The 20108-nt window shown below is 45.2% G+C and overlaps 1 protein-coding gene across 2 annotated transcripts in view; it reads right to left on the bottom strand.

The window, feature by feature from the left end:
• Positions 1-20108, bottom strand: part of LOC138575511 (phospholipid-transporting ATPase IK-like) — a 550807-nt gene that overhangs the window by 254775 nt on the left and 275924 nt on the right. For both annotated transcript variants that reach the window (XM_069649490.1, XM_069649489.1), the window contains exons 14-15: positions 12244-12275; positions 8304-8460 (exon numbers count right to left, since the gene is read on the bottom strand). In XM_069649490.1, the coding sequence (XP_069505591.1) occupies positions 8304-8460; positions 12244-12275 (189 nt within the window). The remainder of the gene's footprint in view (positions 1-8303; positions 8461-12243; positions 12276-20108) is intronic.

The following is a 20108-nucleotide window of genomic DNA, read 5'->3' as shown; positions in this document are numbered from 1 at the left end:
ATGCATCTCTCCCCCCCCAATATCAGCCAGGTAGAGTATGCATCTCTGCCTCCCCCACCCAATATCAGCCAGGTAGAGTATGCATCTCCCCCCCCAATATCAGCCAGGTAGAGTATGCATCTCCCCCCCACCCCCAATATCAGCCAGGTAGAGTATGCATCTGTACCTCAATCACCTAAACACTTCAGATTACCATGGCCATGACATGCGACTCGCCGAGTAGCCAGGATCTCTGCCCTGCATGTCGCTCCATGTAGCGTGGTATTGTGGAGTTGCGCAGGACCATTGAATCATGGGTTGATCCGGGGAATCGGGCACAACAATGTGTGATGATCATGTTCGAGTCACATACCATTTGCACGTTGATTGAGTGGTATAGCTTACGGTTGCGGTACGCTACCTCAATGGGTGCAGTCGATGGCACCAATGTAACCAGGTATGCCGGCCAGTGCATGGAAACCAACTTTGGTGTTTGAGATCTCCTGGGCAGACCGTGGTAAAGTAATGTGATCGTCTGTATGCTTGAGGAGGGCATCAAGCACTTGGTTCAGCGTACGTGAGAATAATAGTTGTGAAATGCCATGCACGTGCCCCACTGTGTGCTGAGGCAAGGAAGTGGAGCACAGACACTATCTTCAGTAGGGGGGGGTGGCGGTGCGTGTTTCAATCATGCTGACAATGTCGTTGTGTATCATGTCCATGATGGTGGTGATGGTGTCCCGGTCCAAACGGTACAGGGTGTGCATCTGCTCAGCGGTGAGGTTGAATGGACTGGCTCTGATGCGTGGGATTGGGGGCTGCCCGTGTGGTGGCACTGGCTGTGCTGGTGGGGCTTGCTGGCCCTGCCTTGCCCTCCTTCCCCTCCTGCGTCTCCTCTGTGCTGCCTGTTGTGCTTGTTGTTGTTGTTGTTGTTGTTGTTGTTGTAGCACTTCCATTGCAATCAGGTCCTCGAGCCCCAACATTGCTAGTCCTATTGGGATCATTGTGAAGTGTGACTGGGTGTGGGAAGGGGTGGGGTGTGCTCCTTTTGTGCTTGGCCAGTCTGTATTGCCTCCACCTGTGCTGATTATGTGCACCTGTGTCACTTTGGAATACTGCACATGGCCGTTTACGGTTGGTCCGCGATGGCGGTATTAGCACCATGGCGGTATAGTACTTTACGGCATTCACAAGGGCGTTAAGAGCATGTCCGCTTGACTCGTACTCATCCCCATTTTGCGCCATGCCGGTATTTACGGCGTGGGAGGTCGTGTGCCCGCACCCTTGGCGCAGTTAGCGGCACCGTTGATTACGGTGCCGCTGATAGCACTATCTCGGTTCATAATCGGCCCTAGCGGTAAGGGATGCCGGTAATCCTTTACCGGCATCGTTTTTCACTTACCGCCAGGGTCGTAATGAGGCCCCTTGTCTCTCCACCCATACCCAAGATAAGGTTCTGTGCAGGGATCTACTGTTTGAACGCGAGCTGGTTGGACTAGTCCCTGACCTTTCTCCCACTTGAGGGTGTCTTTCAGGGACAATTCGCATCCAAGATGATGACCAGCACTGGCACATATATTGTGCTAAAGAAACAAACATATAGCATGTTAATGACATGGGATCTCAATACAACAGTACAGTATGAAACCATGCCGATGCCAATAGTGAATGAATGAGACATTTATAATGGAAAATGCTGTCATGGGAACAGCAAATAGAAAGTACTTTACCCTCATACGGTTTCAAACCCTCCCAATAGCAATAACAGTGGAAAGAGTATTGCAGAAGTTTACAATTTCAGTGCAGCAATTTATCCTGGCAGTTTAGTAGGACCTTGTTCTTTGCTTTATTTGTTCAGATTTCCATGGCACTGTCTTCTTCACCGTCTTGGGTCTCTTCCACCTGTATTTCATGAAAGGCGTCTAACAGGACAATGTTGGGTTATCGATGAGGGAGAGCTGGTGAGTGGCTTGGCCCACTGCTTGCCGTAGAACCTCTATTTCTCGCGATAAGTGCATATGTAGCGGATGAAATCTTGGAAGTAGTGGATGAAGTCTTAGAAAATAATAAAAAAAGTCAGCAGCACAAATGCTCTTGGCAATCACTCCTTTGGTTTTAAGTGCACGCTACGACAGTGGTTCACCTCGAGGTAATTGATTCAGACTCTACTGCAGTGCTGAGACAGAATGCATTGCCACGAGATGTGATATTGATGAAGAAAGATCTTTAACAGGGTTCTGTGCTACTGTCCCACTGGCTCGTCCAAATCATGTGGTTTTAGCCTTGAATATAGACTTTGTCATGATTTATTATACACAAAGAATCTTTTAATTTTTGGTGGCTTTAATATTTGTCTAGAAGTTGAGTCTCTCCCTGAGTCTAAAAGCTTTAGTCAACTTTTCTGTTCTCATAGATTTAATCCGCTGGCCACCGTTTCCTCTCAGTGGAAAGTTCATTGCTTGGATCAGCTATTTTACCGAGACCTTTCTGTTTCTTTTATAAATAATTTGACAGTCTCCTGGTCTGATCATTTGGTCTGATTTTCTCATGTGACCTTATGGACTCTTTTACAAATATGTGTGATCTAGTGGCTCCTAAAATAGTCACTAAAAGAAACAAGAAAACCCTCCTCTTTGTGGTTTTCTGATAATTTGAAGAATCTTCAAACTTAAGTACTGAAGGATGAACAGAACTTGAACAAATTGGATTCTGACACTGCCTTCAATACAAGGTATATAAATCATCAATGTGTAATGCAAAAAAGGAATATCGGCACAAACAAATTCTTGAGTCTGACAACATCCAAACCGTGTCCTCCATTATACGTCCTAAGGCTATGGCTCAATCAATTCCCAAATCAGCTGAAAACTTCGTGTAACTTAATGATTATTTCACGTCTAAGATCCCAGACATACAGAAGAATCTTTCTGGATAGGCAACAAAGTATCCCAAAATGATAAATGCCCAATTCCAGACAGTCAACTCCAGCGGCTGGGGAACAAGCTTATAACATGTTCAGCTTTCATCCTGTTACTTTAGCAGATAGTTTAGATCTGTTAAAAAATGTAAATCCACTATTACCCTACAGGACCCCCTGTTTGCTGAAATAATTGCTGACCACATTATGATTTGTATCAACAAATTACTAGAGGAGGGTGTTGTTCATATTTGGATCAAGTTAGCCTTAATAACCCCCTAATAAAACAACTTTCTTTAGATCTGCATACTTAAAGCAATTTTAGACCTGTTACTGGGATTCCCAGGCTGTCCAAGAATTTAGTGCAGGTAGTCACTGCTCAGTTACAAGAATATTTAGAAGCCAATAGCTTCCTACACCTCTTGCAATCAGACTTTCGACCAAGACACAGAACAGAGTCTGCTTTACTGACCGTATGGGATGATATCTTGGAACAGGCAGATGAGAGTGGTTTCTCAACGTTAGTCATACTGTATTTATGAGCCACGTTTGAAACAGTGGACCACCAACCCCTCCTTCACAGGCTTGAGCATGATGTAAAGATCCCCAAGCCGGCACTACTTTGGTTTGGTTCCATGTGTTAATATCCCCGCAAAAATATTGCGATACAAAAATATCACCATATTTTTGCGACGATATTGAGGCATGGACCCTGCGGGGGACACCCCCGCAACCACTGCATTATTTTGAAATGTCCGGGTGACACACCCGAAACCCCTGCTCCCACAAATTACCCCCCCAAAAATATCGCCTATGGCGTTCTCGACGACCATATATACAGCGATATTTTTGGTGGGGATAATATTACCTGATACATTTGGTTTTGCCCCGTCTTAGCAGACAAAACCCAGCAGGTGAAAATAGGTCATTTTTTATCTTCGGAAAATGGTTTACCTTGTGGAGTATCGCAAGGATCCTCTATGTCTCCTCTATTATTCAATATCTATATGAGACCATTGTTTGATATCCTGAGAGGTTTGATCTCAGCTTTTATGCCTATGCTGAAGACACTGAGATGTATTTGTGATTGCCTGAGAAGAATAGAGGCATTGACAAGCTGGCAGAATTTTTGGATTAGGTGGAGTCCTGGATCCTTAACAATGCTCTTCAGCTTAATCCAGAAAAAACGATGTCATCGTATTGAGCCCTAACAACACATTTTCAAGGAAATACAGCCTTCTGGAAGCTGACACCCTTTTTGCCATACCTATGAAATACTCGACCAAAGTAAAACAATCTTGGCATTAGCAATGAGATCTAGGTATCGATGTCTAAATTAATTATGTGGTTAAAGTTGCATTTTTTAAACTCCTTCAAAGATCTCCTTGATTTTTTAACTCGATGCTAGATACAGTGGGTGATTTAATAAACTCAAAGATTGATTATTGTAACTCACTTTACCAAGGCCTCCTGACATACTGCATTAATCAGCTCTAAGAAGTCCAAAAGGCTGCTGTTGGTCTTTTGTTCTGATTGTCATGGGTCGACTCTGTCTTTGCTCAATGCTGTGACCTTGGTTGGCTCCCAGTGAACAAACACATTGATCTTAAAGCACTGTGCCTCACGGTTAAAGTCCTCCATGATTTAACACCTTCTTATCCTCAAAGTAAAATGCTTCCCTATTTCCGATCAAGCGTTTTACGATCCAAAAGCAAAATGTGTTGAAAATTCCTTTATATAATTTTGTGAAAAGGTGGGACCGACACTCTTTGGTTGCCACCCCCAGACTGTACAATGCTCTACCACAATTTATCTGAGATGTGGATAATTTTCTTAATTTCCGCTAATGCCATTAACAAGTGGTCATTCTTTTAATACCCCTCTTTCTTTTGACCACCTTTTCTCCTTTTCTCCATGCTTCTGTTCATGCAAGCTTTGCACCACTGGGTTTCATGCGCATGAAACCCAATTCAGTCTGCAAGTGGCGCATTACAAATTTAAGAAATAAAAAGAATGGTGGCGCCTCGTGATATGATATGATATTTTATTTATGGTGAGCCTATTCACAAGTGTTTCAAGGTGCGACGAGGCAGGGAGGGGAGCAGGGGGGGACAAGACAACGATCTTACTAGGCCCAGGAACATTGAGATCTCGCAAGTGCAGAGGAGAGGAAAGGGGAGAAGTGCCGGGGGAAGGGGAGGAGGAGGAAATGCAGGACATAGGATAGAAACATCAAGAAAATAAATAACAAAACAAGTAATGTGGCCATCAGGTGTCAGTGCATGGGTTAAGTGCAGACAGCAAGTGTTAGATAGTGCAGGTAGGGGGACTGTAAGGTTGCAGATACAGCCCTAACTGAAGGGTTGCCAGGAAGCAGTGCAGGTGTGCAAATGGGAGGGCAGGGACCTAGGCCTGTGGTTCAGAGGGTAGCCAGTGCAGTATCAGACAGGAGATCAGTAGGGGAGAGGAAGAGAGAAGGCAGAAGCAAAAAGGAAAGTCTTGAGCTGCTTCCGGAATCAGAGATGGTTCTGCTCAAGTTTCAGAGAGGCAGGGAGTCTGTTTCAGAGGGAGGCACCAGCTGAGGAGAGAGATCTGCCCCCAGCTCGTTGCTTGGAAAAGCGACTGACCCTCAAGAAGTTGGAGGTGGAGGAGTGAAGGGCTTGAGTAGGACAATACTTCAGAAGAGAAAGCTGGAGATATTTTGGTCCTAGGCCCCAGAGGTCCCTGGGGACAATGCAAAGGGTCTTGAACCTGATCCTTGCAGCCACTGGGAGCCAATGGAGAGATTTCCATTGCTGGAGAAATACCATCCCTGGGCTTGAGGCCAAGGACAAGTTTTGCAGTCCTGTTCTGGATGAGTTGCAGAGGACGGAGAGTAGAGGTGGGCAGATTTAGAAAGAGGCTGTAACAGTAGTCAAGCCTAGAGAGATCCAGAGCTCTAGAGACAGTGAGCCTCTGGGGGAAGGAGAGGAAAGGAAGAATACCTGTGAGGAAGTGCAGTTGGAGTTGGTAGTTTGACTTCTTAGAGACATCGAAGATGTGAGGAGAGAAGGAGAGTGTAGAGTCGAAGATAACCCTGAGGTTCTTAGCCTCACAGGTGGGAACAGGAAGAGGGCCAAGCATGGCCGGCCAGAGAATGACAAGAAAGAGGGGTGCAGGTGTGCTGATGAGGAAGATCTCGGTCTTGCTGGCATTCATACAGAGATCATTGGCAGCACACCACTCTTTGATTGCAGACAGACAATCCAGGATGAGAGAAGGAGAAGAGGTGGCAGAGGGGAGCCTGAAAGCGAGCTGGGTCTCATCCGCATAGCACTGGAAGTTGGAGCAGAGAGCAGTAATGCGGTGGGCGAGAGGTTCCATGTATTGGTTGAACAGCCAGGGAGAAAGGTTAGACCCCTGGGGAACACCACAGGTGGAGAGAGAGATAGAGTAGAGGAAGGACCCAGGTTGGACCTGGGAGGGTCGGTCAGAGAGGAAAGAAGTCAGCCAGGCCAGAGCCTGATCAATGATAACCAGGTTATTATGGAGCCAGTTGAGCAGGATGGTACGGTTGGCCATGTCAAAAGCAGAGGAGAGATCAAGTAGGATGAGGACAGAGGGGAGATTAGAGTCAAGGTTAGAGAGCAGGTCTTCACAGAAGCCAGACTGATGGTCATGGAGACAACCAACAGATTCCGTGTGAATATTAAGCTGGGAGACGGCCAGCTTAATCATGGGCTGAAAACTGTAGGCCTCGGCAGCACACCACATTTGAGCAAGTTGGTGCTTTGAGGAGATCATTGAGAAATGGAGTTCGTTTTTGTGTACAATTTAGAATCCTTTTCAGAATACAAGCTCAGTATATGTGTTTCGTGTTTAAGACATACCAATACGCTCATGGCCTTTTGGGACATGTAGTTTTCTAATGATAAAAACAGAAATGTATCTGTGAGATTCTGTGTCTCAGAAAAACAAGAAATAAAAAGCTCACTGATTGTGTACTGTAAAACAGCAGTCGATAAATAAAAAATAAATAGGTAACTCATTAACAGCTTCCCCTGTTTTTTCAAATACCCCCCCAAAACATCACAGAGTAAATAAACACATCCAATAAAAAGCAGGGAATAAGGCAGCAGAATAACTAAACAATAAATAAATATCTCGGCGTTAAACACACTTTTTACTGAACACATTCAAAATACAACGGTGGAATCGATCCTGGCTTCCAGGTGAATTATGGGTCACCCAGGTTATAAGGCACTGCCCTAGTAGAAGAAACGCATGAATCCCAGCCCCAACCTGTGAATGTTATACCACGTAACCAGCACTATTACAGAGACACACAGACACCTGAACACCTCTGGGCTTGAAATGACTGGAGTGCCCTCATCATACATTGCATTGGTGGCCAGGGTATAAAGGTACAGGTGCTTCGACCTTCCCCTTGAATGGTAAGGCACTACCTCGTGGTGAAATAACAGACAGCGTCATGGAAGACTGTGCCTGGTCTATATCGAAGATACATTGGGCCCAAAATAATTCCGAGATGAGTTTGAGAGATGGGCGACTTGACAGATATGAAAAAGGTGATTTGTACAAATGACGCTTTCAAGTGCAGGCGATGCAGTTGGCTAAGCAAGAAAGAAAACCTTGGCTCAGTTACTATATCTGGTTGTCTTGTCCCCAGATAGTCTGCAATGGCCACAGTGGTTAAGCAACATTTTCCAAGGCTCCTCAGTAAGGAATCCAATAGTTCGTGAAACACTAATGGGATCTCATTGTGGAGGCTCTGAGGGTGTAAGCGAAGAGGAACAGGAAAGCTCTGCAACTTTTTACGGATGCAAAAGGAAGTCCATATTGGGAGCCGGAGAGGGAAGATATCGAGCCAACCCTTCATCTCTGAAACGTCCTAATGACCTGAAGTCATGCAGCCAGAAGCCATGATTTGTTGCTGGCGCATCTTTCATCAGACACGCTTCACATCTGCTCTGGATGCTGAGCTTCTCAGTTCGAGTTAGCTGGGAATCGGCAGCCATTTAGGTTTCTTGCTTGACCTGTTGTGATGCCATCAGTTTACTTTGCCGGTATTCTATGGGGAGATCGGGTCGGGTGGGGACAGTCGTACTGACTGATAACAATGAACAAGAAGGCATTTTTGGAGGTGTAGCACGGTGGAGAGTGGTGGATAGGATTGTTTTGGGGAGAAGATGGTTATACTGATTGATAAATGAGATGTTGTTATTTTAGGAAGCAAAGCGAAATGAGGGGGAGAGAGACTACCGAATTTGGTAAGCAATATAAAATCTAAGCCAATCAATAAGTAAACTCAGACCTATGTTCTAGTGTTTCAAGACACTATTGGCTCCCTGTTCACAGCCTTCATTTTTAATGGTCATTGCAATACGTTACCAGTTGAGCCACGCACCCTCTTTCTTCTCCACCATCACCGTGTGGCACAGGGCCAGCAGTCGGAAAAACTCCCCTGCCTCTCGCCCCTCTCCACTGCGGACCACATCCACCAGCACCTGGTCGTGAAACTGGAATTTCTTGTCTGCGTATGGATTCCAGCAGAAATTCACCTCCTGCAAAAGGTGGAGAGTCACAGTAAGGGAACTCAGTTAAATAATGTGCACACTCCTAATGTCTGTACCTCTGGCATTCAGAGCTCATTCCTTTCTGCTCAGCTCAAATCAGTTACTGAAAATTGGCTGGAAATTGGGACATTGCTGAAAACCTACTAGTTCAAGCCTTTTCTGCTCCATTAATTTCAAGATCAGTGCATGTACATCAGAGGCTTTAAACCCCCACGCCCTTATGACATACATGAGACTCCATCTGAGGCCGCAACATCCCACCATCTTATTTTACTTTAATTATTTGGATTTGTAAAGCGCACTAACAGCCCAGGGGCATCGAGGTGCTGTTGCATGAAAACGTCATAGTTACAATCAGGTTACTTTTGCTCATGGTTACAGTTATCGTGCAGAACAGTCAAAGGTAATTACATTCACGTTACTTTGATAAAGTCCAAGGTAGTTCCATTACGTTACTTTGATGCAGGTTACTTTGGTCATGGTTGCCTCAGACTTGCCACTCACAAGTAATACAAGCCGAGTGGATAGACCAAGGTCATGGTGCTTACGGTTATTTAGACAAACAGTCTGGTTTTCAGTGCTTTCCTGAAGGCTAGATGTGATTCAGTACTCCTAATGTGGGGTGGCAGAGCGTTCCAGTGAGTTGCTGCCAGGACTAGAAAACTTGATCTGCCTGCCAGCAGCCTCAGTGTTTTGGGAATAGATATCCTGTTTATGTAGGCAGATCTTGTAGGTCTATCTGGCGTGGGCTTGACCACTCTTTTGAAAAGGCATAGGGTTGCCCTGTTGTGAACAGATTTGTACATTAGCACAAGAGTTTTGAAGACTATCCTTTCTTTAATGGGGTGCCAATGGACCTGCCTCCTAGTTTCAGAGATATGCTCTCGCTTAGAGATGCCGATAGCAGCCCTTAGGGCACTAATCAGGATAGTCTGCTATTTAGAGAGGTTTTCTGCTGAAGTCCCTATGAAGAGGGCATTACAGTAGACCAGCCGAGACCCAATTATTGCCCTTGCAATAGTGAGGCAATTCTGTTCCGACAGGAAAGGTCTGGCTGCATTGAGCAATTTGGAGTGCTAGGCTGTGGTTGAGGCAATGGCATTAAATTGCCGATTCATGGAGAGTCGAGATAGACTCCCAAGGTCTTGACAGCTTGCGATACAGGGATAGGGATATGGTCAATAGTGAAAGAGCTGTATTGTTTGTCGAGTTTCCTCAGGGTGACAGGTGAACCCACAAGCAGAAGTTCGTTTTTTTGCCCGTTCAGGCATAAACAGTTTTCTGCCATCCAGGTTTGGATGGTGGTGTATATGGACATGAGGGTGGCTATGTCAACCTCATAGTAACCAGTCAGGGGGGCTGATGACTTGTGTGTCATCAGAATAATTAGTATATGTGATGCCCAAGGCGTCCAGAATGAGGAACAGTGGCCTTGAAAACAGATTGTAGAGGGTAGGAGAAATGCATGAGCTTGAGGAACTCCGCATTTAATGTTTCTTGGAAGGGCACAGGCAAAGTCAGAGAAGACTTTCATGACTCTTTCTTGAAGGAATTAGGTGATCCAAGCAATGGCTTTGGGGGAGAAGTTGGCAGTGGATGAGAGATGGTGGCAAAGGGTATTATGATCCACCAGGTCAAATGCTGCAGATAGATCAAGGAGCAAGAGGAGAGCAGGATTGCCAGCATCTCTGAAGTTGGCCAATTGGTTCTTAAGGTCATGTATCTTGACGTACATGAGACTGTATCTGGTTTGACATCATCCAATCCCTATACTGCACATGCAAATCCATCTTCGGTTATATGATCCAACCCTTTGGTGTACCTAGGAATCCGTTTAAGGTTACAACACCAAAACCACACGGTGCACTCAAGACAACTTCTGAAGGAAAATCACCCACCCTGCACCATCAACTTGATAATCAGAGGCCATGACATGCTCCTGATGTAAATTAAACTCCAACGGAACCTTCAAATCCCAGCCCCCATTATTTACTTGGACCTCCATCTGATGTTACAACAGTACACCCGCATAATGAAACTAAAATGCTGCAGCCTAGGCTGGTGTACATGAGACCCTATCTAACGTCACAGCACCTAATCACCATCATTTGTATGGACCTCAAAGTTGCTCTTCATCACCCAATTCTCATGATGTACAAGAACTACCTAACATGGCCACAACCAGATGTTTGATGTAATGTAAGACCTTGATCTTGCCCCCCCGCCCACCCTTTGAGAAGGGTCAACCTCGTGAAGTCAAGTGGTGCAATTGAGGCAAAGCAAGTGGCAAAATTTAGGAATTGAGTAATTAATGATCACACAAGGAATGAAAAGGGTCTCTAATTAAAGAAGGCCCATCCTAGTTGGTACACTCTGGTCCACAATCATTAGAGTCAACTCATGGACCTCATTATGAGTCTGGTGGTATCTGGGTGGTAAATCCACACAGATGCCACCAAGTTGTTTCAGAGATGAAAGCTTGCTGCTGGCACCATCACCAGATGCAGGCAGCCGCCTCCACACTCTAATCTAGGAGCCGTGGGAGATCTGCCAAGGGAAGGCCAGTGATTGGAAAATCACCTGCAAACTCAGAAAGATATTATTCCAGACTCTTCCTCTTGTAACAGCCATTCTCAAAGATCAACGTGGATAGCCGCTTTCAGGTTCCCGATGGGCACATATTCTTCAAATAAAAGGGTCCATCATGTCAGGTCTTATTATAGTGCTTTATGTCAGAGTTCCACAGCGCCAAAACGCTGGAATAATAGGCTTTATTATCACTTAAGTTAAATGCATTCAGTTTCTCGATGAAGGATTGCAGGTTTCAAACTTGTGGTTCAGGTGGTACACAGATAGCAGAGGCCACATGAACCTGAGAAAAATGCAAATCCTCCAAACTAATGCCATCAGGGCTGTGCTGAACATTCCCAGATCCCATCATATATCGGAGACTAGACGGAACCTAAATTGGCTTTCGGTCAAGCAAAGGATCGCCTACAAAACTCTCTCACTCACCCATAAATGTCTCGCCAATCTCACACCTAGCTATCTGACCAAAAACTTCACACGTAACACCTCACGCTGTCCTACGAGATCGGCGCAGGCTCATTGCCTTAAAGTACCTGGCTTCAAGCTGCAAAAGGCTGGAGGGAGCAGCTTCCCGGTACTCGCAGCTAAGTTCATTTTCTCCCTACCACACTCGCTAAGAGCTGAACCTGCCTTCCACCTATTCAGGAGGAACGCCAAAACCTGGCCTCTCGCACAAGATTCATGGATATTGCTCTGCCCTTCGGCCCTGAAACCGACAACACTGTCATTGTTTGCTGCTCTGTTCATGTGGCCTCTGCTATCTGTGCACCACCTGAACCACAAGTTTGAAACCTGCAGTCCTTCATTGTTTGCTGCTCTGTATACTTCTGCAAATGTGTGCTTCTCTGTTTACTTATGTACATTTTGATCTCTGCTACTTGTAATTATCTACTGCCCTGTAAATACTTGTACATTTAAGCTCTCTGTTATCTGTCTGTCACTGTTAATGCACCCTCTGTAACCTCCATTGTAAGAAATGCGCCCAGATGCCCACAGGCTAGGCGTGCTATACAAATAAACAAATACAAATATACCGCTTAACTCAGCGAACTATCCTAACTCTCCATTCCCATTTCTCCTTTTCCTACTCCGCTCCCTGGTTTTCTGACTCTGCTTCAGTTTACGGACAACAAGCAGATGCTTTTACGGTTTTACAAGGTCATTACAATATTCTCTACGCACCTGGTTATTGGCTTCGGCATCCGATCCTGCACCTGTAGAAATACACGCAGACATGACACAGCACGTGAGTCACAAATTACAAACTAACTTGGAATGAAAGCACCTTCTTCTGCATTTGGTAAATTGCATTAAACACACATTTAAGTTACACAGAAGGCTCACAGAAGTAATAACAGATCACACAGTGGACATCCCTGAAGCATTATACAGTAATAGACGTATGTAGAGCTTTTATACCGGCTAAGTGCATCAAGGCGCTTTATACCAAGCCACATGATGCTGCTTTTACACAGTAGATTATGAATTTATTTAATTAATGAGCAGTCCTGCAGTGTAAAATGATTAGTTCATTTGCATCATAAAATAAATTTACACATTTTTTAAGATTCAAAATAATTTTCACCTAATACAAGCAGTCAAGTAGAGCAAAAGTAAGATACAGTTAAACATGAGCAGTATTAATTCATTTTACATCAGTCACAAATCTCCGATAATCATTTTCAGCCCAATGCATTTAAACTGACCATCAGATGTTTCAATGGGCCTCATTAGGAGTCCGGCGGTAGCCGTGCCGGTAAAAACAGCATGGCTACCGCCGCAGTCATTTTTTTTCTGGTGCCAGGTAATGGGGACTTAGCGGGCCATTACAGCCCCGGTGGTCCCGGTAATTCCTCATTGCCGAGCGCCGGAATATATTACTCCTCATTCCCATTCGAATCCCATAGGACTCAATGGGAATGGGGAGGACGGATGCACCGGCACCATTCGTGAATGGTGCCGGTGCATCCATCAAGGTCTGCGAGCGGGTGCCTTTCCGCCCGCCAGGTCAGACCTGGCGGGATGAAAGGCTCCTGCTCGCAAACTCGTAGTTTGCTGGTCCAGAACCAATGGTACCGGCAAGCTTACCGATACCGTAGTTTCCAGACCGGCAAACTCGTAATGACCCCCAATGTCTTCTTGTTGCCTCCGTTTATGCATAATCTTACATTCTCCTCGACTTTCATAAGAGTACTGAGGACCACCAGAGTGTCCAGCTGGTCAAATCTCCACTTCACGAGACGTGTTTACATGTCTGTAAACATACAGGAGTACAGCAATATTCTATGAATTTTAACTGTGTTCGTGTCACAGTTTTTTCCCCTAACATTTTTTTATTTTTAAATAAAGTCAAGCCCGTTTTTCAAGTGCCTCAATGATGGTGGTCATGGGATCAGTCAGATAATCTATTCCTAGTTAACTTGCAGGTGACAATTGATCACAGTGTTCAAGGAAGGAATGCATGGCCTCCACGAGGAGGGCTAAGAAGACTGTTGACCCTGGATGTTTAATTTTCAGATAACAGCAGACAGTTAGCTTTGCCCCTTCCCTTTCTTAACTCTTAGATCACAGGGTGTCTCTTGCCCAGGCGTCCAAAACATAGGGCAAATACAGAAAAAGAGAATTTCTGTTTAGTCTTCTTAGGCTCCTGCAAGGGCCCCCATCCCAGGTAAACCTGTATGGGGTGTATGTGCATCGTACCGCACCTTATTCTCACCCTCATACGCAAACGACCAGTCTACACCCAACTCCCACACATTACCAACCAACAGAACCTCATCCACATCCCTCTTCTCACCACCCACACTCCACCTACAAAACACAATCACATCTGCATGCTCATTAACGCTCATTCTGCAGTGCTACATGCAGCTGACACGACACTGCTGACCTCCTTACCACAGCAACATGGTTCACCCCCACCTCCACACACATCATGCATGTTCTTAATCCCACAGGCTACAGCATCCAACAAAATGACCGCCTAGGGAATCCTGGTGGAGGCCAGCTTATCCACAAGACCTCATGGACATGCAACCTCCAGGAGAACACCACATATGCATCTTTGGAACTTATCCCTTCTCCTTTCCCAGTCACCCATGAACAGAAGCTACCTTTCATCCACTGACTACCCCAAACCAACAAGGCCTTTGCAATGAAATCAAAGGCCACATCACAACAGAATTCATCAACAACACAACTAGCATCTTCCTCAGACACTTCAACTTGCCCTGGACACAAGCCACTTGGTAAACCAGCTAGACTCTCCTCAAATAGCTCCACAACATGGACAACAAGCAACTCAACATAGAACCAACTCACAACATAGGTAACATACTCGACCATGTATTCACCAACTTTCCAGACATCGTATGTCTACCCCCAACTTTTGGACTAAACAGACCATACAACCATGCCCATAGTTCTCCACTACACGCATTTCCACTTTCAGGCCAACCCAAACTGGCCAAGACACAACACAGCGCTTTCAGTAACTTTCCCTCTGAAGAAAATCTCATCACCTTGGCCTTCAATTCTGACCCCTTACAGGATGTTAACAGCTAGCTCAGCACCTTCAACCACACCCTCACCCTGAGATCACTACCACCAGTGCATCACTGAACCTTCAACTCTTCAAATCTAAGCCCTCCACACATTTGTACACACAAATACTCATCGATAGCAAGCACAAGATACACAGAAAAGAAAAGCTCTGGAGAAAATCCCACCAACCAGAAGACCTCATCACTATGAGATCCCTCCAATCATGAGCATGCAGGGCACTCATAACCACAGCCAAAGCAAGCTAGTACACACAACGATTATGGACGCTTTCACCAAATGCAGAGTGCACTTCCAAAGCATTAGGCACTGCATCAACCTACTGCCAGACCCTGCAATAACACAATCCACTGACAAAAATGCAACACATTCAACAGCTCCTTCACAGACAAGATAGATCAGATAAGGCAGTACAGAGATAGATCCAAACACGCCACAGAACACCCACCCATTCTAATGCACAACATGGGAATACATTCAGGACAATTCCTCCCCAAGGCATGCCCAACCCTCAAACCCACCAACAACAATGACATTCTCCCCTCATCCACTGTGAAAGTAAACTAAGGTGAATCCCTTTTCACACCTCTCAGCATCATCTGCAAATCCCTCACACAAGGCACCTTCCCATATATACTGAAAATGGGAAAGATCCTTCCCCTGCTTCAGAATCCCACACTCAACCGAGATGACCAGGCTAACGATCACAACATTGAACATCTACCTTTCCACAGCAAAGTGATTGAGAAGATTGTCTCCGTCCAGTACATGAAATGATCACTCAGCACATTCTCCAACAGATTACCAATCCAGTTTCTAACTGCAAGGCAGCACAGAAACTGCCACTTTCCATGTTATAGATGCCCTACACATCACTGACAAAGTGGACCCTTGCTTATCTGTCCTCCTCAACCTCTCTGTTGACATCAATATATTTGACCAAGAAGCACACTCCAACATCCTTGTCACCCACATTGGTTTTGATAGAACAGTCTTGCAGTGGCTCGCTTAATACCTCTCGCACAGAGACCAACTCATACACATGGAAACAAACAGATCCCAGTTCCGCCCAGAGACCTGTGAAGTATTCAAGGCCCCATTTTGTCCTTCAACCTCTACATGAAATCTCTGAGGGAACACCCTGCCAACAGTGACATCAAGATGCAGAGGGCACAGCTTTACCTAAAGATCAATTGCATTGTTTGCATTCATTGACCCAAGCACTGGCTGTCCCTCATCCAAGCCGGGATCTTAAGCATCTAGCTAAAGCTGAACCCTACAAAGACCACTTTCACTCTTCTAGGAATTCCCACCGAGCACACTCAAGTCCAGAATTGGCTGACTGACATGAAGCTTGATAAAGGCATACCTGAACTCTCACCCAGTATAAAATCTCTGGCTTTAATATTGACTGTGACCTGTGATTCAAAATACACATTGCCAAGAAAACACAAGCAGCACGGTACCAGCTTGCACTCCTCTGCAAAGTCAAGCCTTTCATCCCTGTTTCAGAACAGTTATCCAAGCACTGGTCCTCTCCCATCTAAACGGTTGCAATGCCCTAGTCAGAGTAGCCCCAAATACCAGCTTGGCCCCTCTAAAAGCCATCTTGCATGCTGCAGCAGGCCTCAGCACAATACTAAGAAAATGCAATCACATCACCCTTATCGTCAACGAGCTGCACTGGCTTACCACTTCTAGCATTAATCATGTTTAAGATTCCCTGCATCACCTACAAAGCAGCCACAATAAGAACACCACTCTGCTTGGCCGAGAAACTCACCTTCTGGAGACCAGCGTACCATCAGAAGCCACAACATCACCAGATTGTAAACAAATAACTGCAAGAGGCAAACACTAGGAAACAGGCTTTTTTCCAGCGCTACCCACTTTCTCTAGAGCAATTTACCAACACAGGTAAGACTGACCCGCTCCATCCCACATGTCAGGGAGGACCTTAAGACCCTACTCTTCCAAAAATCTGTCAGATCGCTGAACTCTCCACCCCACCCTATTCTACCCCTCTGAAGTTTTCCCGCCAGCTCCCCTACCCATCTCAGCTCCTCCACTAAATGAATTGTCAATTCAGGGTTCATCCCCTTTGCACAGCGATCCATTGCTTCTCCGCTAAGTATGTGCTTTATAAGTCTCATACATACAAAGGAACAAATATGTGTACAATTTGAGGCCGAATGCTGATGTGACATGGTCTGTGTGTGTAATGGAGATGCATGAACATCTGCAGCTTTCAAAATCCAGAGTATATACATTCAGAATTTTCCATAGTTGTACAATGGACAATATTTTCAAAACAATATGGAGCTCATGCTTAAAAACAGTGTCATTGCCCGGAGGGTAGTGCTTATGTTTGCATGTACATGCAAGAAAGGGCATAAATACACTTGCCTTTAGGCCCTTCATTTATGGTACGCAGACTTGGAAAATGAACTCCTATGTGTTTGTATGCACTTGAGAGCACAATGCTTCCATTTTAGCTTTTAGAAGCAAATAATGCATACCAGGGGTGCTCCAAGTGCAAATCAGAGTGCACCTCATCATTTAAATGGAGTGAGTCCAGACGTTAACCCTTGCTAGAGTCTTAACCAATCACAAACTGACAGAGCAGAAGCAAGGGCATATCATAAAGAATAGGATACAGCCACTACAACATGTAAACAGAACCCTCACTGCAGGTCTGAAACAGGGCAACCTGCTAATCCATGAATAATTCTGTGCCCTGCAACCTTTGTGGGTTCCTTATTCTCCCAAATGTGAACACTGGGCTTTGAGCTTTTGCTGTCCCTAAATACTTTGGAGAAGGTAACCCCCATCAAACGCTGCATTGACCCTTGATGAGACGTGTGACCGCATGTAGGATACTTCTCAGGGGCACAAGGGATTATGATGGGAGACGTTTGAGGAGTGCATTGCCCCATCCAAGTGGGATAGGTCCAATGCTTGAATGTTGGATCTAAAGCTGTCCAGAGGGAGGAAGGGCTTGCCTTTCCAAAGGAGGGAGAGCTGATACCAAGCTGTCTGAGTTTTCTTAGTTGTGTGTGCCTTGAAGGAGAGGTGTTTGTCAATGTGGAACCCAAGAGACTTGGCGTTGGAGGTGAGCTCGGGTGTGAAGCCTTTCGAGTTCATGGATGATAGCCAGGTCTGTATGTCTGGGTGTTCAGTGTTGTTGGTGAGGAGAAGGAATTCGGTATTGGAGGGGTTGATCTTCAAGTATGCCCTGGACATCCAAGAATGGATCAGTGAGAGGCAGGTTTTGAGCCTATGGGTGTCCTTGATGGAGTTGATCTTGGGGTGTAGCTGTGTGTCGTCGTATTGGTGGATGAATATGTTGTATGTGGCTGGCAGGGGTTCCAACGGATCCATGTATAGATTGAAGATCACGTGGGAGAGGATGGAACTCCTTATTGTAGACTCCCCGCATCGACTCAAACACCTGGACCCGGCCTTTGCTTCATTCTCCAATGATGGCAACATCAACCCCGTCTCCAGCCATGTGAAAACCTTGGGAGTGTACCTTGCATCAAAGCTCTCCATGCAAAAGCTTTTAAGGCCCTTACCTCATCAGCAGCTTGTTCCATCAATCTTGTCAATCTCAGCAGAAAATGTCTCTCCTCTGACAATTGTCTCACGCTTGCAAGAGCTATCATCGGCAGAAAATTGGATTATTGTAACGCCATACTCTCTGAGAACATTACCTATTCAAACTTCAACTGATACAAAACAATTCCATTCGGGCAGTCGGGGGATGAAATTAATGGATCACATCGCCCAAGTGACGCGTGAGGCTCACTGACTGCCTATCAATGCCTGTATTGAGTTTTAAATTCTTTCTATCACGCTCCGATGCATCCACAACGATGCTCCTACCTACCTTAAACAGTGTATCTCTAAAGTGCCAAACCATGCTGCCTACGCTCTTCCACAAACTTAACCCTAGCAACACCAAGATTTACCAGAAAGAGAGCAGGTGGATCAAGCTTCACTGTCATAGCTCCTACTCTCTGGAATGCCTTGGCACAATCTATCCAAGATGAGCCCTCTTACATAATCTTCAGAAATAAACTGACAAGCATACTGTTTAACAAATATGTATAGGACTTGATCGACCTTCTCATGACAGTTTTTTTCCTATTGTAACATGTACTAGCGCTGTGATACTTCTGAGTCTGGGCACTATCAACAAATGAAATAAATCTATATATATATATATATAAAAGTCAAAAGTTGTGTGCAGGTTTGTAGGTTTATGGCGCAAAGCATTGTTCCTTATACAATTCAACACTGTTTCACAAATCTGCACTACATTTTGCGTAGATACCTGTTAGGACCCTCCAGGTATTACTGATTACATGATATTTGTATACACCTTTCCCCAGATTTCAGCAAAAGCTAAAACAATTTGTGGGTGTTTGGCCTGCCGACGAAGCTGTAAACCATGTTCACCGGGAAGGGAAACAAAACAAATGTATGAATGGACCTGAGAGGCAAAGGTGAAGTTGGGTCGCATTCCAGAGGTTTCCACATTTTTGCCGCATCAGGTGAAATTACATTTCCGCAGGATTTTTGTGAGATGGTGCCTGCTGACGAAGCTGTAAACCATTTTTCACGGGCAAGGGAAACTAAAAATGTTGTTTCTAAACAAGCTTTACAATGCTGTAAACCATGTTTACCGGGATGGGAAGCAAAAAATATTGCTGCATCAGGTGAAATTACATTTCCAGAGGATTTTTCCGAGCTGGTGCCTGCAGACGAAATCGTAAACCAAGTTCACCGGGAAGGGAAAGAAAAAATATTGTTTCTCAACCCATTCTGACACAAGGAACAATAGTCAGGGACCTTGAAACCAAGTTTCAAGGCCATAGGATGCACGATTTCTGAGATATTTGCTCCGCCATGCACCACACCAGGGTAAGGTAGAACAGTGACCTACAGGATTATTCTTTTTCAACTAAAAAATGAGTGTGCTATCATATCTGTCTACAGAACCCGTTCGTAGAATGTGTACTTTTGCTAGTAAATAAAAACAAATGGAACCCTGCGAGACTCCACAGGGTAGCATCGGCGATCTAGCGAATTCCATTTGAAACTACTGGTGGTTGGGGAGGTAGGACGTGAATCAGCATAGGACAAGGTTGCTGATCCCTGTGCGCCAATATAGAATGTCTGTATGCACCTGGTGGCATACTGTGTCGAAAGCAGCCGAGAGTTCGACGAGAACCAGGAAGCAGGGGTGGCCATCGTGAATGATGTTGAGGGCATTGTCAACCACCTGTATGGTTGCTGTCTCTGTGCTGCATCTGGGTCTGAACCCGGATCGGTAGGTTTGGAGGAGATTGTTGGTGTCAATGTGTTGCTGCAGTTGTGAGGTTATCACTTTCTCGATACTCTTACCTAAGAAGGGTAGATGGGTGATGGGGAAATAGTTACCTTGGTTGTTGGGATCCAGTGTGGGTTTCTCGAACAGAAGA

The sequence above is a fragment of the Ambystoma mexicanum genome, chromosome 1p (genome assembly GCF_040938575.1).
Source record: "Ambystoma mexicanum isolate Mex_15411 chromosome 1p, UKY_AmexF1_1, whole genome shotgun sequence".
Lineage (NCBI taxonomy): Eukaryota > Metazoa > Chordata > Amphibia > Caudata > Ambystomatidae > Ambystoma > Ambystoma mexicanum.
The sequence above is the reverse complement of the archived record's forward strand: the minus strand, read 5'-3'. Positions and strand labels throughout refer to the sequence as shown.